The sequence below is a fragment of the Cynocephalus volans genome, chromosome Y (assembly GCF_027409185.1).
Source record: "Cynocephalus volans isolate mCynVol1 chromosome Y, mCynVol1.pri, whole genome shotgun sequence".
NCBI classification, from domain to species: Eukaryota; Metazoa; Chordata; class Mammalia; order Dermoptera; family Cynocephalidae; genus Cynocephalus; species Cynocephalus volans.
In genome coordinates, this window is record NC_084479.1 from 2,600,227 (window position 1) to 2,621,559 (window position 21,333).

A 21,333-nucleotide genomic window follows, 5' to 3' on the forward strand; every position below is an offset into this window, starting at 1 on the left:
GGGTCTTGTCCAGTTCTGTCTGGTTGGAATTTCAGGGTCTCCGTGGTTGGCATCTCAGGCTTCTCAGTTACTTGATCCTGGACACCACGGTTGGGTGGGGTTCCCCTCCAACTTTTTGCTGCAGCTGTAGACAATACTATGGAGATGTGGGGCATGAACCTTGCAGGGTGGCGAGCTCAGGAGACCAGTGTGCATACACAGAGGAGAGCCTGGAAAGCCTGCTCTCAACTGCAGGCAGGCCAAATCCTCTCTCCAGTTTACAGATGAAGGAACTGAGGCCTGGGCATGCAGGTGGAAAAACCCTCAGCTGTGGAGTTAGAACCAGATTCCAGGCCTCAGAGGTCCCAGCCCTGGGTCTCCCTGCTGGGACACTCTGATCAAGGAGCAGCCTGGATGTTGGATTCTCATGGCTCACAGGCCTCTGGAGAACGTGATCAGACAGTGCCCAAAGCCCTGTGATGTTTGTAGCTAGCAGGCTGACATTCTGGAAGCTTCTTCCCGAGGAGTGGTACAGAGCTCCTCAGACTGCCAGCCCAGCATCTGTAGTTTGGGAAAGAACATGTGGCCATATCCCTACTATATGTCAGAGGCATGGCCTCTGTGGGCCATGTTACCTGTGTCCCTCTAAACCATGAGCCTCCACGTGCCTCAGAACATGTAGCGTGCATTGCCACCGATCATAATTACCACAATCCACAGTCTGCACCTGAATCTTTACAAAGGTTTCATTCACCTGGAAGAAACTTAGTTTTAGCTGCTGTCTCAGGTGACAAATAGTATCTGATGCCTGTGAACTAAGCTACCTATCCAGTTGCCCACCAGTTACTATTGTGTCTCTCTCCTCAAGAGACCTGAGGGACATGGTGGGGTGTGGGCAGTCTGGCACCATGTCAACTGCAGCAGTGTGTGATTCTTATGTAAAAGAATGTTCTCCTGATCCTGGTGCAATCCCTTCTCTGTTTAATTTTGGAGATTCTGGTTTTTCCTGCGGTCAAGGTAGCAATTTAGGCACTTTTCCTCGATGGTCTCATTGGCCTTCCTGGCCCTGCCCAGCAGGTGCTGTGACCACACCCATTCTGTGGAGGAAGAAGGTGAGGCTCAGTCAGGTGTCATAAGAGGGGGAGCCGGGTTCGAGGCTGGGCAGTTTTAACCCACAGTGTTGCCTTCCCTCAGAATGTGTGACTCGAAGGTTAACGAGATTTTTGCAAGAGAGTTTATTCTTAGTTTATATTGAGTGTTAATCTTTGCATATCTAATCCACACAGTCAGATGACGAGAATCAGAGATTAAAACTGTGTAGTTGATTGAAATTTATTAGGTAAAAAGGGAAATGATCTGTGAGAGAAGGTTCCAGATCAGCCTGAGGCCCACTGCTCTCGAGAGCACCCACAGCCCAGCTACAGGCATGAAGTGACCAGCGAGTGCATGGTGGGCTTGGGGGGTGTCCAGCATGGGATTTACCGGAAGTTGTTTTTAGATCTTGGTGCCACTCACAGCTGTCGGGGTGGGTGGGGTGGGTAGACAAAGCACTCATGGCTTTGTTTGCTCCAAATTCCACTCCTGACACACGATATACGGGAGCTGCTCAGATGCAGTGGAGTTTGGGTGCGAGCTGTTTGGATTTCATGCCCCTCTGAAGGTGTTGCCAGTGGGTGTGTGGCTGATTGGATGGTTGTTCAGATGCTGTTAACCACCGTGCAGCTCTTGGGACCCATGAGGTCTGGGGTGGGGGTGGGGGTCTGTTATCCCCAATGCTCATCTTGCCCCAACATGGCCATGAGTGCTGGGCCAGCCCTGAGCAGACACCATGTGTGGGTTTGACAGGAAGGAGCAGGCAGGTGGGGGTGGGGGAGGAGAGTGCCTCTGTGGGCCCCAGACAGTCCTCAGCTTTTGTGACGGGGCAGGAATGCTCAGATAACCACAAGGTGCCTTGACCCCCAGGCCGATGAGCAGGTGGGAGCACAGGCAGTGGTCTGAGCATCAGGCTTTCTGTATCCTCCTCTTCCCTCCCTCCCAAGACACTTTGGGGTAGTGTGATCCCCAGGGTATTTTTTATTTGTTTCTTAAAAATTCTAAAGTCACCTTTATTTTGGTTGCAAAGTTACAATTTACTTTGTTACTGAACATTTTATCTGTTCCCATTTGAAGTCAGATAGCTCGCCGTGTAAACCATAGCATCTGCTATCACACTGGTCTACAAGAACATTCTAAAATACAACTGAGAACGTTAATCCTCTTGCTGTACTCAGGTGAGTGTGTTAAAACAACAGCAAATGAAAGAGGGGTAGGCGAAAGATCCAGTTCCTTATCTATTGAAGGATGGGACGAAACGGCCCATAAATGCTACATTTTCTAATGTATTTTTTTTTATTGTGATGAAATATACATGACGTAAAATTTACCGTTCTAACAATTTTTAAGTGCACATTCAGCGGCATTAAGTGCATTCACACTATTGTGCTGCCATTGTCACCATCTTTCTCCGGAGCTTTCCCTTCTTCCCAAACAGAAACTCCGTACCCATTGAACGCTAGCTCCTCTTCTCCTCCAGCCCCTGGCAGCACCTGCCCTGCTGTCTGTCTGTAAACTTGCCTCCTCCAGCGCCTCGTAGGTAGTTTTGTCTCGGGCCAGCATACCTGTCTTGTTGACCTTATTTGATTGTCATAACCGGAGTAAAGCTTGTTTATTTAAAAGGGCAGAAACCTGAAAACAGCAAAGACACTCTTTTTTTCCTTTCTAACTGCAATGTTTCTTGGAAGAGATGCGTCCAGGGGGGTGGGAGCAGCATGGACTTTTGTGCTTCAGAGAGCCTGGCCTGCCCCATCTTGAGGAAATGCTGGTCAACACTGGGGTGGCTTTACTTATTTTGGAACACAGGTTAGTAACAGACCTGTTCTTGTGTGGGATGCCCACATCTGTTAAAGACCAACGTGCTACAGAATGTGCCTTCATTGGCATCTTGAGGCATGACACCAGGGAGCTCTGCGGGTGCCCCTTGTTCCACCAGACTCCTCTCACTGCAGCTCAGTTTTCCTCTGATGGGTTGGGGGCAGCCGGTACTGAGACTACCAGGGACATGAAGGCCCATCTCCAAGGTAAGAAAGTGGCAGTTCTGTAGCCTCAGACATTTCTCCTATCTCCACACCCAGCATGTCCCTTCCTTTTGTTGAAATTCTAACTAGCCCTGAACTTTGCTGTGGTGGGCTCCAGCCTGGGGACCTTCCCTCCCTTGGGGTCACTCCCTTCACTCCCTGGGATGCCTGAGGAAGAGGCCTGTGTGCAGGCAGGGCAGCCTGCCCAAGCAGCCTCTGCATTTCAGGGTGGTCGTGCTTATCAGTCCCCAGTACTGTTTAGTTCATACATAACTGAGCCTTGATATTTGTGCTGGGCATGAGCAGGTACTGCAGGGACAGCAAGAGGAGAAATACACCATCCCTGGCCCCAAAGGAGTTTTTAACGCAGGGGGAGCAGAATAGAACAGCTTTGGAGGCTGTCAGAGCCATGCCCAGTCCCAGAACTCCAGGCCCAGGAGTGGCGGGATGAGAGCAGGAGGCTGAAGGTGCCGGGGGCCTTGAGTGTCAGCTGAGCGTTGTGCAGAGCTGGCCACGTGCTGGTTTTGGGTGGGTGTAGTATGGTCGGGGTGGGGACCGGGACACGTTCACAACTCATGGTCACATCACTGGTGACCTGACTCCATTCAGCTTCTTCTGTTCTTAATTCCGCTGGAAGTCCAGGGTCCACGCAGTCGCTGAGGTGACAGTTGGGTGGGGGCAATTATGGTATGCTTTTTTGAAAGGGAGCGGGAATGGGGAAGGGGAAGAAAGGCAGCAGGAAGATTCCTGCCTGCCTTCTGTGCACGCTGCAATTTGGTGGTGGGAGCTGAGGCTTAGATGGGGCAGTGGGCGGACAGGAGCGCAAACCCAGCTCTGCCTGCTCCTACCCGCACCTCCAGCCTCCTCACTGCTGTGTCCCCGGAGCAGCTCCAGCGCTTCCAGAGTGCAGGATAAACACCAGGCGGCATTCTCCCTCTGGGCCCTCTCACTACAGGCTGGAGCTCCCAGTACATCCCCAGACAAATACCTCAGCCTGGACCAGGAGCCCATGAGCATGGGCCAGTCAGCCCTGGCTCCAGCTGGCCGCTGGTCAGCCACAGGTCCTCCCTGGAGACCCTTGAGCCCCTGCTCCACTTGGAGCCACAAGGCTGTGCAAACAGGGCAGCTCCCGGGCAGTCTGCTGTATGTAGCAAGAGTTCTGAAAATGTCCCTGCCTTTGAATGGACACCCCTCCTCCCGGACCTCTGGCCCAAGCAAAGCATCGTGACTTTAGGAATTAAGACTTACGAATCAAGATGTTCCAGCCAGAGCTGTTTGTTCCTTCCTGATAGTGAAAAATTGGAAGCAGCCTATATCCCAAGACAGTGGAAATGGGCTAGGAAAATGTACCACTTCTGCTCAATGGAGTGACCACCGCGTGCTGGGCATGTGATACAGAACAGAGTAAAAAGGGCTTTAGAGGGAGCAGGTGAATGAACGGGTCCCTGTCTGCAGGTCCCTTGTGGGCCAGGGGCCTAGTAATGGGTGATTGTTTGCTGCAGTGAAGCTAATGATGCCTTTCCTGGGTCTGCTCCCCACACCCCTTCCCTGGCACCACCCAGCCTGGCCATGGTCCCTGCTGGGCTCTTCACGGTCTCTCTGATGGGGCCATGCAGGAACTTTCCCTTGGCTGGTGCGGACGGGCATCTTACGCCCAAGGAGGGTGAGCTGAGCCTAGGCAGTTGGGAGGCTCCCAGCTCCACCCAGACGCAGCCCCAGACAGCTTGGCTGTGCACAGGTTCCAGCTCTGGGGCTGCTAAGAACATTTGAGCTGCATTCCAGGGGCATTCCAAGTTTCCAGACTGACTGGAGGACTTAACATTTGATTGTCCTGCTGAGAATAAGGTTCAAAGTGCTCAAGGCTTCCCAGCAGGAATCACTTCCAAACTGTTTCTCCAGGGCCGAGCCCGTGACGCACTCGGTAGCGTGCTGCGCTGGGAGCGCGGCAACGCTCCCGCCGCGGGTTCGGATCCTATATAGGAATGACCAGTGCACTCACTGGCTGAGTGCCGGTCATGAAAAAAAAAAAAAAAAAAAAAAGACAAACTGTTTCTCCAGCTTGGGGCACAGAGGCCCTGCCCTGCTGAGCCACTGTGGGGGTCTGTGCTTTACCTGTAATTGCTTTTCTCAGAGTGCAGGGAGGTTTTGGGGCTGCGGCTCATCTGTGGGGGGTTCCACACACCAAGACCGCGCCCTAGCACCCCCATTTCTCACAGGCAACAGCAAGTGAATCCCCTTCCAGCATTTCGCACGTAACCAAGACACTTTTATTAAGAGCTTACTCTGTGCTTGGAACCTTCATAAGCTTTATCCATCCTTTCAGCAGCTCTGGAAGGTATTGTGGGCCCCGTTTTTCTGCTGAGGAAGCTGTGGCTCAGAGAGGTGGAGTAGCTTGCCCAGGGTCACAGAGCAGGACAGTGCTGGAGCTGGGGTTGGAGCCCTCGTCTGTCTCTAAAGCTTAAGCTCTTCCTACTCAACTCTGTAGCTGCTACAAACTGGCTTTTGTGCCGAGGTATAAGAGGACGGGAGGTAGACCCTGCTCTCAAGACATTTGTGGTTGGGAGGGTAAGGTGGACACACAGGATACTAGAAAATGGTGAGATGTGTGCCCTGCACACAGTGGGGAGGTGGAAGCAGAGGGGCACCTGTGCCAGGCTGGGTGGGGAAAGTGGGCCAGGACCGTAGGCAGGGAGCTGAGTGACCCGGCTGGACGGTGGGGTGAAGTTTTGGGGGGGTGGGGGTGGGAGCCGGGGTGGCTGCATAGGGGAGAGCATCCTCAGTGTCAGGCCATGTAGCTGGGTCACGTCACAGTCATCCGGGGAATGAACTGTAGCAGTAGCTTATCTTTAACAGATAAGGTCCTATGTTTCATGGGATGCTTTTTTAAAAAAATAAGTTGGAGCAAAAATGAATGAGCGAGTGAATGCATTAATGATGGGCACACTCAAGGTGATCCCCATAACAGTGTGGCCCTCACACTGATGACTCTCATGCTTTGGTGCTGGGAGGCCCATGACTGCTCCAGCGCGGGGTGCACCTTCCGTGTCCTGCAGATAGCATCGTTGGGGAGTACGGAGCACGCACAGCTGAGGTAGGGCATGGGCCCAGTGGCCAGGTCGCAGTGAACTGGCAGGTCTTGCTGTGGGACAGAGCTTCACCATTAACCACACGCCACCGGGGGAGCCTGTGAGAGAAGGAATGGGGTGGGTACATCTTTCCCTGCAGAAAGCCCGTCAGAGTACCCCGGAAGTCCCGAAGTTGTCATTAGGGGATTTGTTTCTAGGCAAGACCCCCACGCCTGGCCACGTGAAGTGGCCCGGCTGAGCCTCAGCTCATCCATACACTGAATACACCCATCCCAGGGTGTTTCTAGAAGTTTCTCTTGCTCCCCTGCTGAGAGGGGGATGGTGGTTTAGGAAGTCTCTGCCTTACCCAAGAGCAAGCCTTCCTCTGGGACCACCCAAGGGCCCAGCCTGGGAAGAATAATGAGCCCAAACAGAGCACCCATGACTGTCAGTGCCAAGAAACGCTGCCAAGCCTGGCGGGATTTCCCCCATGGGGTGCTGGAAAGCCCCATTTCATAATGTCCTGTCGAGAGATGGCCTCCTGCCAGGCAGCTGAGATGGTCAATGCTAATGCTCTTGGTATATAGGTCCCTTACTGAGAGCACCTTGGCATGTGCGCACCTTGGCACCCAGCATTCCTTCCTTGGGGCCTAGTGGGCTCTGCTCCTTCCCATGAGCTGAGGGGCCAGGGTTTCTGAGGAGGTTGCCCATTGGGGCTGCAGCCTGGCTGGGGCAGGAGGGTTGTTGTCCAGCTGTGAGGGCCTGGGCCAGCTGCTTGATGAATGGGAGCCTTCTACCTGCCCCATCTCCTGTGAGCAGACGATCCCTCCAGGCGGCTGTTACCCCCGAGCCCAGTGCTTTCTGCCCAGCCAGCTCTACCCTCACCCAACTTCTTTTAGCTGTCCTTTTCTGCAGAGGAGCAGGTCTTGTGGCAAGTCAAGGGCAGAAACCATCCCCAGCCTCAGTTTCTTTGTCTCCAGGTGAGGACTGATGGGCCCCTCTACCCTTCTCCCCCGCCTTACAAGTTGCTCCAAAGATTAAAGGAGAGAGCACGGCAGAAGCTGCTCTAGAAATGCTGGTCTCTCCTCTGGAGAGAGTCAGGCCTGTCATGCCCACTGGGCTGGACGGCAGCGTGACCACACCTCTGTCAGTAGCACGTGCCTTTCTTGCCCACTGGACTGTGAAGGAAGGGACCCTGTCCACGTCTCTGGCGTGTGGCCAGAGCAGGGATCCTGCCCAGCTGTGCTTGGGTCCCAGTGCTGAGCCACAGCCCTGTCAGAGCTGGATATGGCAGGTACCAGTTGAGGAGTCGGCCTTTCAGGGAAGGAGCGGGGCGTGCGCTCCCAGGCAGGACCCGGTGGCATTCTCAGTACTCGTTTGCAGAGTGACCGAAGTATGTGCTGTTCGTCCAGCTGCCCTTTCAGACCCAGCCTCATGCTGCAGTGCAGACCTAAGCAAGCGGATTTTCTGCAGGGGCAGCTGGGAGCGGGCACCAGTGGGGTGAGTGGCGGGTCACCATCAGCCTGTTCTCTTCTCTGCACAGTGGGTGCAGACGTCTCCATGGAGGCTTGCTGTGCAGACGGACATCGAACGGCCACCCAGGAGAGGGACTGCTCGCTGCCGTACACCTCGGAATCCAAAGAATGCAGGTACGCTTGGTGGTGGCCACTGTTTTACCAGGACAATGTTCTTTTAGAGGAAGGTGGGGAGGAAAGGACGAGTTGCTCCAAAGATTGAAGGAGCAAGCACGGCTGTGGGCGCAGAAGCTGCTCTAGAAATGTTGGTTCTCTCCTTCTCACCCGCCTCAGCTGGGTGCATTTTGAGGACCCCTGTTTCCAGTTTCTCCTCTGGAGAGTCAGGCCAGGGCACCAGGGCCAGATCCACCCAGGCTGGGGGAGGTGCAGCGGGTGACCCCTGTCCCTCCATAGCTGGGCTCTCCCCTGTGCTCCCACGGTCCCAGCACAGGACTCACTGACCCTTCCCGTGCCACCCTGTGACAGTTGGGGCATCTGTCCCCTTCACTGGGCTGGAAACAAGAAGATCTGGGTTCGTAGGCTTCTCTGTCATAGCTGGGCAGCTGTGGGCAAGTCGGTTTCCTCCTAAGAAAAGCGGGACTGTTGTGGGGTGCAGATGAGATCCTGTGATCAGCAGTGCTTCGCAGAGAGGAACGTGGACCACCTGCAGACCCCCAAAATGTGGATGAGCCGGGCCCAGGGTGAAGAGTTCTGCCAGACCCTTGTTCACCTTGTGCAGGAGCTGGCATCTGGACTGACCGTTTTTATTCTTCTCTCCTGAAATTGACTCAAGCTCCCCCAAAATTTGGGGACAATATAAGCTTCGCATAAATGATGGAAACAAGTAATGTTGATCATCATCATAAAAATAATGGTATAAAAGTAATAGCAAACCATTCTGAGGCACCTACTTTGTGCTGAGCATCTGATGAGCATTTTCTCATTTAACTGCGTCACTCATCCCGTTTGATGGAGGAAGCTGGGCTCACCCCCATGTACAGCTCATCAGAGATGACGTTAGTATCTGAACCCAGACCTGCTGGCCTGGGGAGCAAGCGCTGTCAGGAGGCAGGGGTATGAGAGTATCCCAGCGTTTGATTTCCATTTGTGTTCTCTGCCTCTAACCCGAGTCTAAGCAGCTTGGGTACTGGGAGCTGTGGGGCACGGGGTGGGGGCTGTCACAATGGTTTGCATTTCTGTTGACGCTGAGCAGAGGCTGCCCCAGCCAGCAGGGAGGGAGAACGTAAATCCTGATTGAAGAAATTCTTGAAAAGTCAAAAGCACTATAGACCAAACAAAGGAAGAGAAGACAGGCAGCTCAGATGCTGGAACTGACTGCAAGAGCACACGGTCAGGCTTCACGGAGCAGCAGATGAATGTGAGATGTGATTTTGGCTCCCGGTGTGGCTGAGCACTGGAAATGTCAGAGAGGCCTCTGGCAAGTCCCTAGCAAAGCTGGACGTTCAGCGCCAAGCTGAGCGTTGTTTACAGACTGTGCTGATGAGAAGCAGCCTGGCCCCAGGAAAGACGAGGGCCTGGGAGGCGGGCCGGCCTGGGTTAGATTTCCTGCTGTGTGCCCTGAGCCAGCTCAGAGCCTCAGTTTCCCACAGTAAAGCAGGAACCATCACACCTGCCTTCAGGGTTGTTATAATGAACAGAGACGACGTATGAAACCAGCACCACGAAGCCAAAGGGTGGGAGTGTATTAATCTATCAGAGCTTCCATAACAAAGTACCACAGACTGGGCTGCTTAAACACAGAAATTATCACAGTGCCGGAGACTGGAAGTCCAAGATCAAGGTGTTGGCAGGGTTCGTTTCTTCCGAGGCCTGTCCTTGTGGCTTGAAGTTGGCATCTTCTCCCTGTATCCTCACGTGGTCTTCCCTCTGTGTCTGTGTCCTGATTGCCTCTGCTTGTAAGGACCCCAGTGTGATTGGATTAGGTCCTATCCAGATGACCTCATTTTAGCTTAATTACTTCTTTAAAGGCCCTGTCTCGAAAGGCAGTCACATTCTGAGTTACTAGGGGCTAGGACTTCAACAGATGAGTTGTGGGGAACACAATTCTGCCCCTGACAGGGAGCGCTATTATTAATTGAGATCAAAGACTTATAAAGTGAAGCATCAGATAGGTGAACCCTTCAGTGTGCAGACAGAGAAACTGAGGCCACAGTTTTAGCAGTTCTCTGGGCCCTGCTTGTGAATTTAGATTCTGGTCAGTACTAAATTTATACTGATTTCTACTCACCAGTGTCTTTGATAAATTTTGGAGTTATCTTTAATCCACAGTGGGTCCCAGAGTACATAGAAAATACCTTCTTATCTATGCAGTGGGTGTTTGTTTTATGATCTACATTTTGACCCGGGATAAATTTCAAACACGCATGAAGACATTTCCTGAGATGTAAGAAATATCATTTGAATGACCGAGACAGAATTTCTTCTTTTTGGGAAGTGTGGGTGCATGTCTAGGCTCCCGCTGACCCTTGACTTGTTTTTGGTGATGCTCACTTGGTCACGTGGAGCCTCAGGAAATTCTGGCTGGATGTTGTGAGTTTCCATGTCACGGTGTCCCCAGAACATGTTACTGAACGCCCAGGACACCACTCAAGGGTCACCAAGTTGGAGTGACTGGCCTTTGTTTCACTGAGGCCCCAGGAGGCCAGTTGACTTGTCCCAGTGGACTCACGAGCAGGAGCCACGTGCATGTCCGAGGCCTCTTAGTGAGTTAACCACTAACAGCTGGCTCCACAGTGACACTGTCCTGCTGTCCCAGGTGCTGGCTGCTGCCCTCCAACCCTCCCTCACTCATGTCCCCTTCTCTGCGTTTGTTTCGGGGTTCAAAGCCCATACAGTCTATGGAGATCAGAGGCTGAGCCTGGGCTCCTGGGCTCTGGGTAAGACAGAGTCCGTCTAAGAATTCCACTCGCAGGCAGTGAGTGCTGCTGCGGGGGTCCTTGGGTGAGCAAGCCCCCTCCCCAGCCCTCCACAATGCCGAGCCCCACAGTACTAGGGTGAGGAAGGGCCGTGTGTGTCTGGGGTGTGGCCAGCACAGTGATGCCTGGTAGGAGGGATTTTCTATGAATTCACTATTATCATCTTTAATGAAGGTGGGGAAGGGAGAGAGCAGATCAGAAATCAAATCTGAATTACGGGAACCCTCTTACTGGTAATATTTGAAAGATGCAGGAAACAAGGATCACTAACCTTTTGGTTGGTCCATCATTCTAGCGGATGTTTCTTCTTTTGAAGTGGCATTCTGTGAGGCTCACCTGTAAACGTCTCAATTTTCATTCATTCAGCAAATCTTTATTGTTGCTTGATGCCATTTCTAAGCTCAGAAAGAGGCGGGATGAAGTGACACAGGTGAGCCAGCGCCAGGCCAAACCGCCTAGGCAGGAGTTGAGAATGGGAGACTCTGAGCGTTTCTGGGGGCCCAAAGGAGATGGGATTTGCTCCCTTGGGTGGGTGAGGGGCTCAGACAGGACTGCAGGGAGGAGCCTACCCCTCTGCAAACCTGGGCTGTAGCTGAACAGGGATGGGCTGTCTGAAGCTTTAATGGCAGCACACTTGAGGGTGGCCCAGAGATGGCAGCTCTGCTGCTGCCCCGATTCATGTGTCACTCTGCACTCTAGGCCTTGGCCGAGGCCCAACATCCCTTAGTATCCAAATCCAAATTTCCCCAAAACCTTGGATTAGATTAAACCCACAAGTCCTTCATCTTTTTTTGGAGGAATTTGGATACACACCGAGCCAAAACCTAAAGCAGGTCCCGAGCTGATGTTTTTCAATTCAACAAATCCAGCATCTGTCTGGACCCCTTCATTTATTTATTTCACAAATATCATTGAGGGCCTGCTGGGTGCCAGGTACTGTTCTGGGTGAACAGGGGGTAAATCAGTGAACAAAATAGGCAAAATCCCCTGGCCTTGTAGAGGTTACATTCTACAGGGGAAGCAGACAATAAACCAAATAGTAAGTAAATTTTCTGTTTTATAAGAAGGCCGTATGCACCATGAGAGGGAAAAAACAAACAGGGAAGGAGTAGAGTCTTCTGGGCGGGGCTGGTCTACAATTTCAAGCAGAGCTGTAGGGGACAGCTCACTGGGAAGGGGCCTCTGAGCTAGCACATGAAGGAGGCAAGAGAGAGGTGTATGGGATGCAGGGAGGAGCTTTCCAGGCAGAGGGAACAGCCAGCACAGAGGCCCAGAGGAGAGGCTGTGCAGGTGTCATGGAGCAACGGCAAGGGGCCAGGGTGGCTGTAGGCCTGGCCAGGCAGGAAGCCACAGGGTCAGATGGTAACCATGGTGCCTTGGGGCGCTGTGGGGGGCTGATCGTCCTGGGCTGTCTAGGTGATTTAGAGACTGAGTGAGATGAGAGGTTGCTGGAGGATTTGAGCAGAGATGGGTGGATGCATATCTGTCTGAATGTGCCCTTTAAAACAGACCCTGTGTGAGGAAGAGATTGAGGGAGGGAGGTGGAAGCCGCAGAGATACTAATTGGCTGTTTTGACAATTGGGGGGATGCCTGTGGTTTGGAGCTGGGTGGAGGCAGGGGAGGTGGTGGAAAGGGGACTGATGGTGGACGTGACTTGAAGGCAAAGCACCAGGGTTTGTTAGTGTTTGGAGGGGAGTGGGATTCAGAGAAGTCAGGGATGGCTCCAGGGTCTTGCTCTGGGCACCTGGACAGATGGAGTTTGCCTGGAGGAGCAGGGACGACCATGGGAGAGAAGGTGGAGCTCCTGGGGAGGAGTGGAGTCCGCCTTGGATATCTAAGTGGAGACCTGAGTGGGCGGTTGGGGGCCAGGCAGGAGTGCAAGGAAGAGGACTGGCCAGAGAGAGAACTGAAAGCCATCTGTGTGGAGATGGCATTTAAGCCAAAGGCTGGCTTCCGGTCAAGATGGCAGAATAGACTGTCCCCAGTGTCACCCTCTCCCACAAATCAACCAATTTACAACTATTAAAAAGCAATGACTGCCAAGCGGAAGCTGCTAGAGCTCAGGGGAAGAGGAGGAGAGACCTACAGAGTGCATGAAGGCAGGAGAAGCTGCGATGAGACAAAGAAAGGGTCGCTCCCACCATTTCAAGCCCTGGCCACTTGCAGGCTGGCCCTGGTGAGTGCACGGAGCAGGAGCTGGCAAAAGCTGCAGCTGTGCCCTTCATATGAGGTTGCTTGGAGGTGGCAGGGGAGAAGAGGGCCTTCGTGGCCCCCAGGCCAGCAGGACCACTAACAGGGTTCCCATGGATCCACATAGGAATGAGGAGCCACAACAACTGAAAAAAGGAGCCAATCAGAGGCTGGTGAGTCATTGCAAGGGACCGGCACATGGCCTGTCCCATGGGAAATGTTTGGAGTGCAGGTGTTGGGGGAGATGGGCCCACCGGGAGAACACCAGGACACAGCATGGACAGCTGATCTGCCACCCATCAGCGCAGGACCACTCAGCAGAGACGGGTCAAGAATACAGAACTGCAGGGGGTGCAGTTGCTAAAAAGACTCAGGCCCAGACCAGAGTTTCCACACAACCTGGGTGCACCAGATCTCATCAGACCCGGAAGTAACTATAAAGTCAACCATTAAACCCTGAGCCACTCAAAAAGACTTCCCCAGAGAATCAGCAGCAAAGCAGCAATTTAGCTCAACCACAGAGCTCAAGTACTGGTCCCCACAGGAAGTTCCCCCATTTTAGAAGTCAGCAAAGGACAACAAATTAGTTCAAGTGACAAGTTCAAGTGGTAGGAACAGCAAATAATCCAACACAGAACTGGAAGAAAAAACAAAATACCCACAGACCAGAGACAAAGTTTAATATTAACTAGTAAAGGTCTTACATCACCAAAGAATACCTATAAAGCCTAGATGATTGGAAGTCCCCTGGGCTACCAAGCCAGGGAGGAGGAAGGGCTGGGGGCCTCAGCCATACCCCCCAACACCCACAGCCAGCCCAGTGATGACCACCAAGACTCTTCAGAAAGCACCCCAGGCTCTCCTGAGCCGGGATGGTGGGGGGCCAAGGGCCTTGGTCATGCCCTGCTGGCACCCACAACCAGCTCAGCAACAACCACCAAGCAGTAGCAAGAAGCACTCTGGGCTCTGTAGTTAGGGCACTGGGGGCGAGGGCTTCAGCCACACCCCCCTGACATCTGCACCCAGCTCGACAATGACCAAGGCACTGCTGGAAGCCCTTTGGTCTCCCCTGAAGGAATGAGGGGGGTACCACAGGCCTCAACCCCACCCCTCCTCCTTCCTCCTTCTCCCACCCTATTTCCTTGCCCCTTCTCCTCCCTTCTCCTCCCCAACTGCTCTGCAGCATCATAGAATGTAAAAAAATAATATTAATAAATAAATAAACTTTAAAAAATACAAACAAAACACCAAACCCCAAACAAATTGCATATCTTAAAGTTTTCAGTACTGGCAGGCTTAGCATAAAAATCTGCCAGCTCATTTCCTTGGTATTTAATTGATCCTTGTTCTGCTTGATATTGGGTTAGCAGTTTTATGAACCAGTCACTTTCTTCATTAGCGTACTGGGAATTCTTGCCCAGTCCAAATGGTGTAATTTTAAAGTTATCAGAAACCTGCCCTTATCAGAGTCCTTTCCATGAATCTCTTTGAAGACAAAACACACTTTAGGCTTATGAAAAGTGCCAGAGTAAAGAATTAACTGTCTGTGAATGACAAGACTTAAGATGGCCATGGGTAAAAAGATATGATGAAAGTTTATTGCAATCATGATGCATTTGACAAGGAAAAAAAAAGTCATAGGCTGAGGGGACGGGAGAATGAAACCATGGATCTCTGCACCATGGCGGTGTCGGGGGCACCTGGGGTTGGCTCTGTGCCAGCCTTCCTGGCAGTGAGTCTTCACCCTCAAGCCTTATTAGGGCAAACAGGCCCCTCGCAAAACCCACCAGGTGCAGAAGTGCTTGGGGGTTCTAACCCGGGAGGGAGTGTTTGGGATAGGGGCAATGTTGGGCTCTGCCAGGTCAAGGGGTAGAGTGACCAGCTTCGTGAATCTTCCCCCAAAATAGCTCCTAGAGCCTTTGATTTTCAAACTGGGTTCCCTGAAGATTTAGCAGTTCCTGGGAAACCTTGGCTGCCCGTGGGAGAGGAGGCTGCAGCTGGGTAGGCCCTGGTGTGTCCCCACAGCTCTGCTTTTATCTCTTTTCTCCCCATGCCATTGGAACCAAGGTCCATGACCTTAAACTCCTGTGAGAGCCACCAGTGGTCCAGTTTCCTCCCTGTGCCCGGACAGTGGAAGTACATTGCCCAAGGTCACCCATCCAGGGAGTGAAGGCAGAGCTGGGCCAGGCAGCCAGTTCCCAGTCAGCTTCCTCTTGGCCCTCATCACACACAACACACTGGCCTTACTTGTGACATGTCCTTTGCAAAGCTACTCACAGTCCTGAGGCATTTGGTACTGTGGGATCAGCTGCCTGCGGGGGACTCAGCCCCAGGAGGGGTCACAGCCGTAACGGTGGGTGGAACTTCATAACCTCCAAGGCTCTGCTGTGCCGGTGCCTCCCTGGACCATCCTAACACCTCTGAAGTGCACTGGTGGTGGTGCCTGACCCCACAGGTGAGGAAAAAGGGGCTCCCAAAGGTGAGGGCGCTTATCCAGGTTGACCAGGCAGCAAGAGGAGAGCAGAGATCTGGACCCAGCGCTCCAGACGCTCAGCGCCAGGCTCCTTCCCCCACCAGAGCAGAGTCGAATCCCTGCTGCCCAGAAGTCCCCGTGGCGTGAGGGTTGCTCTCCCCACCAGGCCATTCCTGGAGCCTCCGCACCAGCTTGGCACACAGTAGGGCCACTGCCAATTTTTTTAAATTGTGGTAAAACATATATAACATAAAATTCACCATCTCAACCATTTTTGAGCATACAGTTCAGTGGCAGTAAGTACGTTCACATTGTCATGCAGCCATCACCACTGTGCACCTCTAGATCTTTTTCGTTTTCCCAAACTGAAACCACGTCCATAACCCCCCATTCCACCCCCACACCCCGGCGCCCACCACTCCACTTTCTGTCTCAATGACTTTGGCCACTCCAGGGACCTCAGGTGAGTGGGATCATACAGTATCTGTCCTTTTGTCCTCTTGCACTCAGCATAATGTCCTGAAGGTTCATTCGTGTTGTACCATCCGTCAGAATTTCCTTCCCTTAGAAGGCTGGATAATATTCCCTGGCATGAACGCACCACATTTTGTTTATCCATTCATCTCCTTGTGGGCACTTGGGCTGTTGTAAATAATCCAGCCACGAACGTGGCTGTACAAATATCTCGTTGAGATCCCACTTTCAGTTCTTTTGGGCATAGACGCAGACGTGGACTTGCTGGATCATATAGTAATTCTGTTTTAATTTTCTGAAGAGCTGCCACACTATGTCCACAGCAGCCGCTCCATTTTACATCCCACCGGCAGAGCACAAGGGCTCCCACTTCCCTGCATCCTCACTGACACTTGTTAGTTTTATTGGTCTCTTTCTTTCTTTCTTTTTTTTTTTTTTTGAAGATGACTGGTAAGGGGATCTTAACCCTTGACTTGGTGTTGTCAGCAATACGTTCTCCCGAGTGAGCCACGGGCCATCCCTATATAGGATCCGAACCCGTGGCCTTGGTGGTGTCAGCACCACACTCTCCCGAGTGAGCCATGGGCCAGCCCAGTCTTGTTGGTTTCTGTTCATCCTTTTTTTTTTTTTCTAGCTGCTGGCTGGTAAGGGGATCCAAACCCTTGACCTTGGTGTTATCAGCACCACACTTCAACCAAGTGAGCTGACCGGCCAGCCCCAGCCCATGTTTTTTGAATGAATGATGGATGCACATATCTGGTTGCTCTGTCTAACAGTTTAGTGAAATGCCCGTTATTTGCAAATCCACTGGAAGCGTGAGTGAAACATGCAATAGCACAGCGTAGACAGATCCACACAGGGAAAGCCAGGTGCAGACCTGCCACAGGGTAGTGTGGGACAAAGGGTGGGCTGGGGGCTGCTGGCTGTGGCCGGGGAGTGGCCTGGCTGGGCCCTGCCCTCCGCCCTGGACAGTGCAGGTCGGGCAGCTCTTCCTGCCCTTGCTGGCTTTGGCCAAGGCTGGGGTTATTTTGGGTGTGGTTGGGAGCCACTTGCGACACGCACACCTCCCTTCCAACGCCTGCAGGGCCAGCCAGCGCAGCTCCCTCAGCTGTCACGGCCCTGTGGCTGTGTCTTAGGAACCAATTCTGTTAGGTCGTGGTCCTCCAGTTACACAGGTCCCCGTTTTCCAGGGACTTTTTCCCAGAGCCCTGGCAGGGCTGGGAGATGTGGGCACTGCTCCCGTAGCTGCCACTGTCCCTGACTTTGGGGATTTGGGCAGGCTTCGGCCCCAAACCCTCTGAAGCTGTTTCCTCTGAGCCTAGAAGATGGGGCGCATTGAGAAGAATTCAACTTTAGGAAGGATGTGAGGGTTCGGCCCAGAAAAAAAACCTAGCAGCTGGCTGGGTTTTGCTTTTCTTGACATTCTGTGGGTGAGGCTCAGAGCTCAGAGAGATGAATCCCCTCTCTCGCAGCCCAATTAGGTCTCCTGACTCTGACCCCAGGCACCACTCTGCATTCAGTATTTCTAGCTAAACACTTACTGAGTGCCTTCTGTATGCCAGGCATTGTGTGTGTGTCTCTGTGTGTCTGTGGGGGCAGGGGACAGGAGGCCCAAAAGTGACAGAGCCCTTTCCCTGAGGTGCCTCTGCTCCTGGGCCCTGTGTACTGCCCAGAGGATCCCCCACCTGCAGAGCCCTGGCTCAGGCTGCCCCTCCACCCACAGGATGGTCCAGGAGCAGTGCTGCCACAACCAGCTGGAGGAGCTGCACTGTGCCACAGGCATCAACCTGGCCAATGAGCAGGACAGCTGTGCCACATCCCACAGTGACAGCGCCAGCCTAGAGGCCATTGTTGTGAAGGTAAGGACCCAGGACCGTGTGGGGCCTCTGTCCATCCCCCTGCTAGCCAGCAGGCCCAGGTCCCCTCCCAGCTCAGCAGACTCTGGGCCTCTTCTCAGCTCAGCCAGCCCAGGCCCCCTCCTATTCAAGTGTTCCCTCCTCCTCCAGTCTAGTCAGTAAACCCTAGAGGACACCCAGGGCCCAGTCCCATGCTGGGGAAACAGGGATGAAGTGAGCTGGTCTGTCCTGAGGACCACCCATCCCCAGGCTTCAGGCAGAACGCAGAGGCCAGAGCAGGGGTCATCTGGGGCCTTCAGAATCTTCTCATCAGGGTAGGTACCTCCACCCCTTGAAGGAGGTCTTTAAGCTTCTCTGTCCCCAGGCTAGTTGGGGCCAGAGCTCAGAATGGGCCCCCACCAAGGCCTTTTATATCACATGACTTCTATAACTACTGTAGAGGATGAAACTGAGATTCAGAGAGGCCTGCACTCTGAAGTGGTTTCTCGGCAGCCCTGTTAGGGTCTCACAGCAACTATTGGGGGAGGGTCCTGCACTGAAGGAAAGCTGTGAGTAAATGATGTAATCTCCTTCACTGAGCATCCTGGGACCCCAAGTCCAGGCCAGGTCATCCAGGCCTGCCATTGCTGTGGAAGGTCTGCTGCTTTGCATGATGTGGAGAAGGGCCTGACAGTGTTCTCAGGTTTGAACACCACAAATACACTACAGATGTCCAGGCTGTCCCTCCCTCACCACCTCCCAAGGGAGGAAACAAGCCTGGCCAGGAGGAACTTTGGTTTGGAAACATTAACCTGGTCGGCTGGGCCTCTGTTGGAGGTGCCAGATGACGAAAGTGAATTCCCTGGAAGAAGCTTTCTTGTTCCCGGTTAGGAAGGAGATGTAGTTATTTCGTGGAGCAAGAATCTGAGTGAAGTCTGGATTCTAGGAGGGGGTGTGGGGGTTCCTTTTTGGGGATTCTCTCTCCTCATAGATTGGGCCATGGAGGGAGACTCCGTGTGGAGGACTTGGGGGTCCAGAGCCCCCACCCGCCTTGGCCTGTGTGGGCTTTCACAGGAGGAGGCTCTGGTGTGAGGGAGCTGGGTGGGGTGAGGGTGGAGCGGCCTAGTCTAGGGATATCTGCAGCCAGGACATTGGGCATCCAGTGACTGCCTCGCTGGGCAGGGCTGGGGCTCTGCGGATGCCTGTCAGACAGCTATTCCCATGTCCTCAGACTTGAGAGAAAGGGAGGTGCAGAAAAGCACAAAGCACCCTAACAGGAGTGGGTCCAGATTGCTTTGGCAGATGAGTGATTTGTGTTTCTGGGAAAGGTTACTCACAGTCCAAAGGTGGATGAGGTAGCAGATGCCCCCTGCTCTTTCTGGTCGCATGGAAGACCTGTGTGTTAGTTCATTTCTGTTGCTTATAACAAAATACCTGCAACTGGGTAGTTTATAAAGAAATGAAATTCATTTCTACAATTTTAGAGTCTGGGAAGTCCAAGCAAGGTTCAGGGAACACATTTGGTGAGGGTCTTCTTCTAGGTGGGAACTCTCTATAGAATCCCACAGTGACTAGGTCGTCACATGGTGAGAGTGGGCTGAGCAAGAGAGCTGACCTGCTCATTTGCCCTCCTTATACAGCCATCAGAACCACGCCCGTGATAACCGATTATGCCATGAATGGATCAGTCCTTTCACAAGGGCACAGTCCTCACCATCTAATCACCTCTCAGAGGCCCACCTTTCAGTTACCGTAATTGGCTTTCTCACCCTCTTAACACCGTGGAGATCAAGCTTCCAATACATGAACTTCTGGGGGGCACATTTGACCCCTAGACACCCATCAACCTCCACAGAAGCTAGAGCAAAGCCACACCTCCCTAGCTCCTGCTGTGGACTTTTTAGAAAGTTCTGTGTTCTTCTTAGGGTAACCACTTAATAAGGACTGCAGTGGTGCTTATCATGTGGCAGGGTGGATGTTGTTTCCAGGGCTCAGGTGTGAGGACTCAGGGACTCAGGTGTGATTTTTGGGGTCCAGGTGCCAAGCAGCAACCTAATCCCATGCCTTGCGTGATGATTTGTCAAGGGCCCATGCTTTTCAAACGCCCAATGCTTCCTGAGCCTTCCAACTCCAGAGGGGGAGACAAGGTGCATATCCATTCTTCTGGGCATAGTAGAGAATTCTTTGACCCCGCAAAAGGGGTGGACACTTTGGAGCTCTTGCGTGACCCTCTAAGAGGCTCCTCTTCTGGAGGTGTGTGGGCAGAGCCGGGTGGTTGCTGGGCAGGGCATGGGTAGGGAGGGGAGGTGGAGCTCATGCTGGTTGCAGCCCCTTTAAAGTTTCTTTCAAAACCGAGACCTAGAAGATTTGGGGGCTCAGCTTTCTTTGCTATTTATTGCCGACATTGAGAAGTGGTACCTAAGTCTGACATGTGTCATTGCTGTCCACGGTGTGTGGACACGGGCGGATCAGGGAGGTGTCCCCTGAGGCACATCAGGGGGCCCTGCTGGCGGTCTGCCCAGCTTCTCTATCTGTAGTCTCCGCCTGTGTTTGCAGAAGTGCTGCCATTGCTGCCTGCTGGGGAGGGCAGCCCAGGCCCAGGGCCAGAGCTGTGAGTACAGCTTCATGGTTGGCTATCAGTGTGGACTGGTCTAACAAGCGTGCTGCGTCAAGGGCCAGGAGACCACAGACTTTGCCCCGGGGGACGTCGGGGACCTCCAAGAACCGGGTAATTTCTCTCCTCTCTTCCCTCTGGGGCAGTGTATTAGTCAGGGTTCTCTAGGATGTGTATATAGAGAGAAAGAGATGTATTTTAGGGAATTGGCTCACACAACTGTGGAGGCTGCAAGTCCACAGTCTGCAGGGTGGGCTGGCGGGCTGGAGACACAGGGAAGAGGTGACATTGCGGCTCGAGTCCAAAGGCAGTCTGCCGGCAGAATTCCCTCTCCTTGGGGGAGGTCAGACTTGTTTTTCTTGGGACCTTCAACTGATGGGACGAGGCCCACCCACATTATGGAGGGCCATCTGCTTTGTCAAAGTCCACTGACTAAATATTAATGTTATCTAAAAAAATACCTTCACAGCAACATCCAGACGAGCTTCTGACCAAATGTCTGGGTACCGTGGCCCAGCCAACTGGACCCATAACATTAGCCATCGAAGGCTGTGTGGCATGCGCAGTACCACTGCCCTACTTGCGCAGACCCGTTCTAGTTCTCAGAGCCATTTAATGTTTGTTACCTCATCTGTGAACCACTGTTCTGGAGTGAGGCCGAGCACTCGGGATCTGGGATCAGAGTAATCTGTTCACATCCCAGTCCTAATGTGAAACTTGGGCCTCCATTTCCCCATCTGTGAAATGGGGACAATTGCAGCCCTACTTCATGAGGTAGCGTAAGGGAGGATTGAATGGAGAATGGGTACAAAGTGTCTGGTGTGGCACTTGGCTCCCTAAGCCTCTACCCTCTAGGTTTTGCCCTGTCCCTCCAACAGCCAGGGGCAGCGTGGGTGGCTGCCCTTGCTTTTGCTTTATAAACAAGAACCTGATGCCCAAGGTCACATGGCCGACACGCAGAGGAGCGTGAACCCTGACCTTCTGATTCGTGGCTGGTGTCGTCTCCATTTGGAGCCCAGGGTGTGTGGGCAAAGGCTGGGGACATTGCCTGTTAACAACAGGCTATGTTCTTTCAGACAACAGACACTCACTCGGCAGAGGGGTGTGTGACCCCAAGAACCGCTTCAAGACAGCTCCCA

The 21,333-nt window shown here is 53.0% G+C and overlaps 1 protein-coding gene across 1 annotated transcript in view; it reads left to right on the forward strand.

Annotated features, from left to right (window-relative positions):
* The first annotated feature begins 7,444 nt into the window (after positions 1–7,444).
* The window catches only part of LOC134368956 (fibulin-1-like), a 52,020-nt gene continuing 38,131 nt past the window's right edge, over positions 7,445–21,333 (forward strand). The window contains 4 exon segments of the mRNA XM_063085194.1: positions 7,445–7,451; positions 7,701–7,806; positions 17,469–17,604; positions 20,137–20,308. Of these exon segments, the coding sequence (XP_062941264.1) occupies positions 7,445–7,451; positions 7,701–7,806; positions 17,469–17,604; positions 20,137–20,308 (421 nt within the window).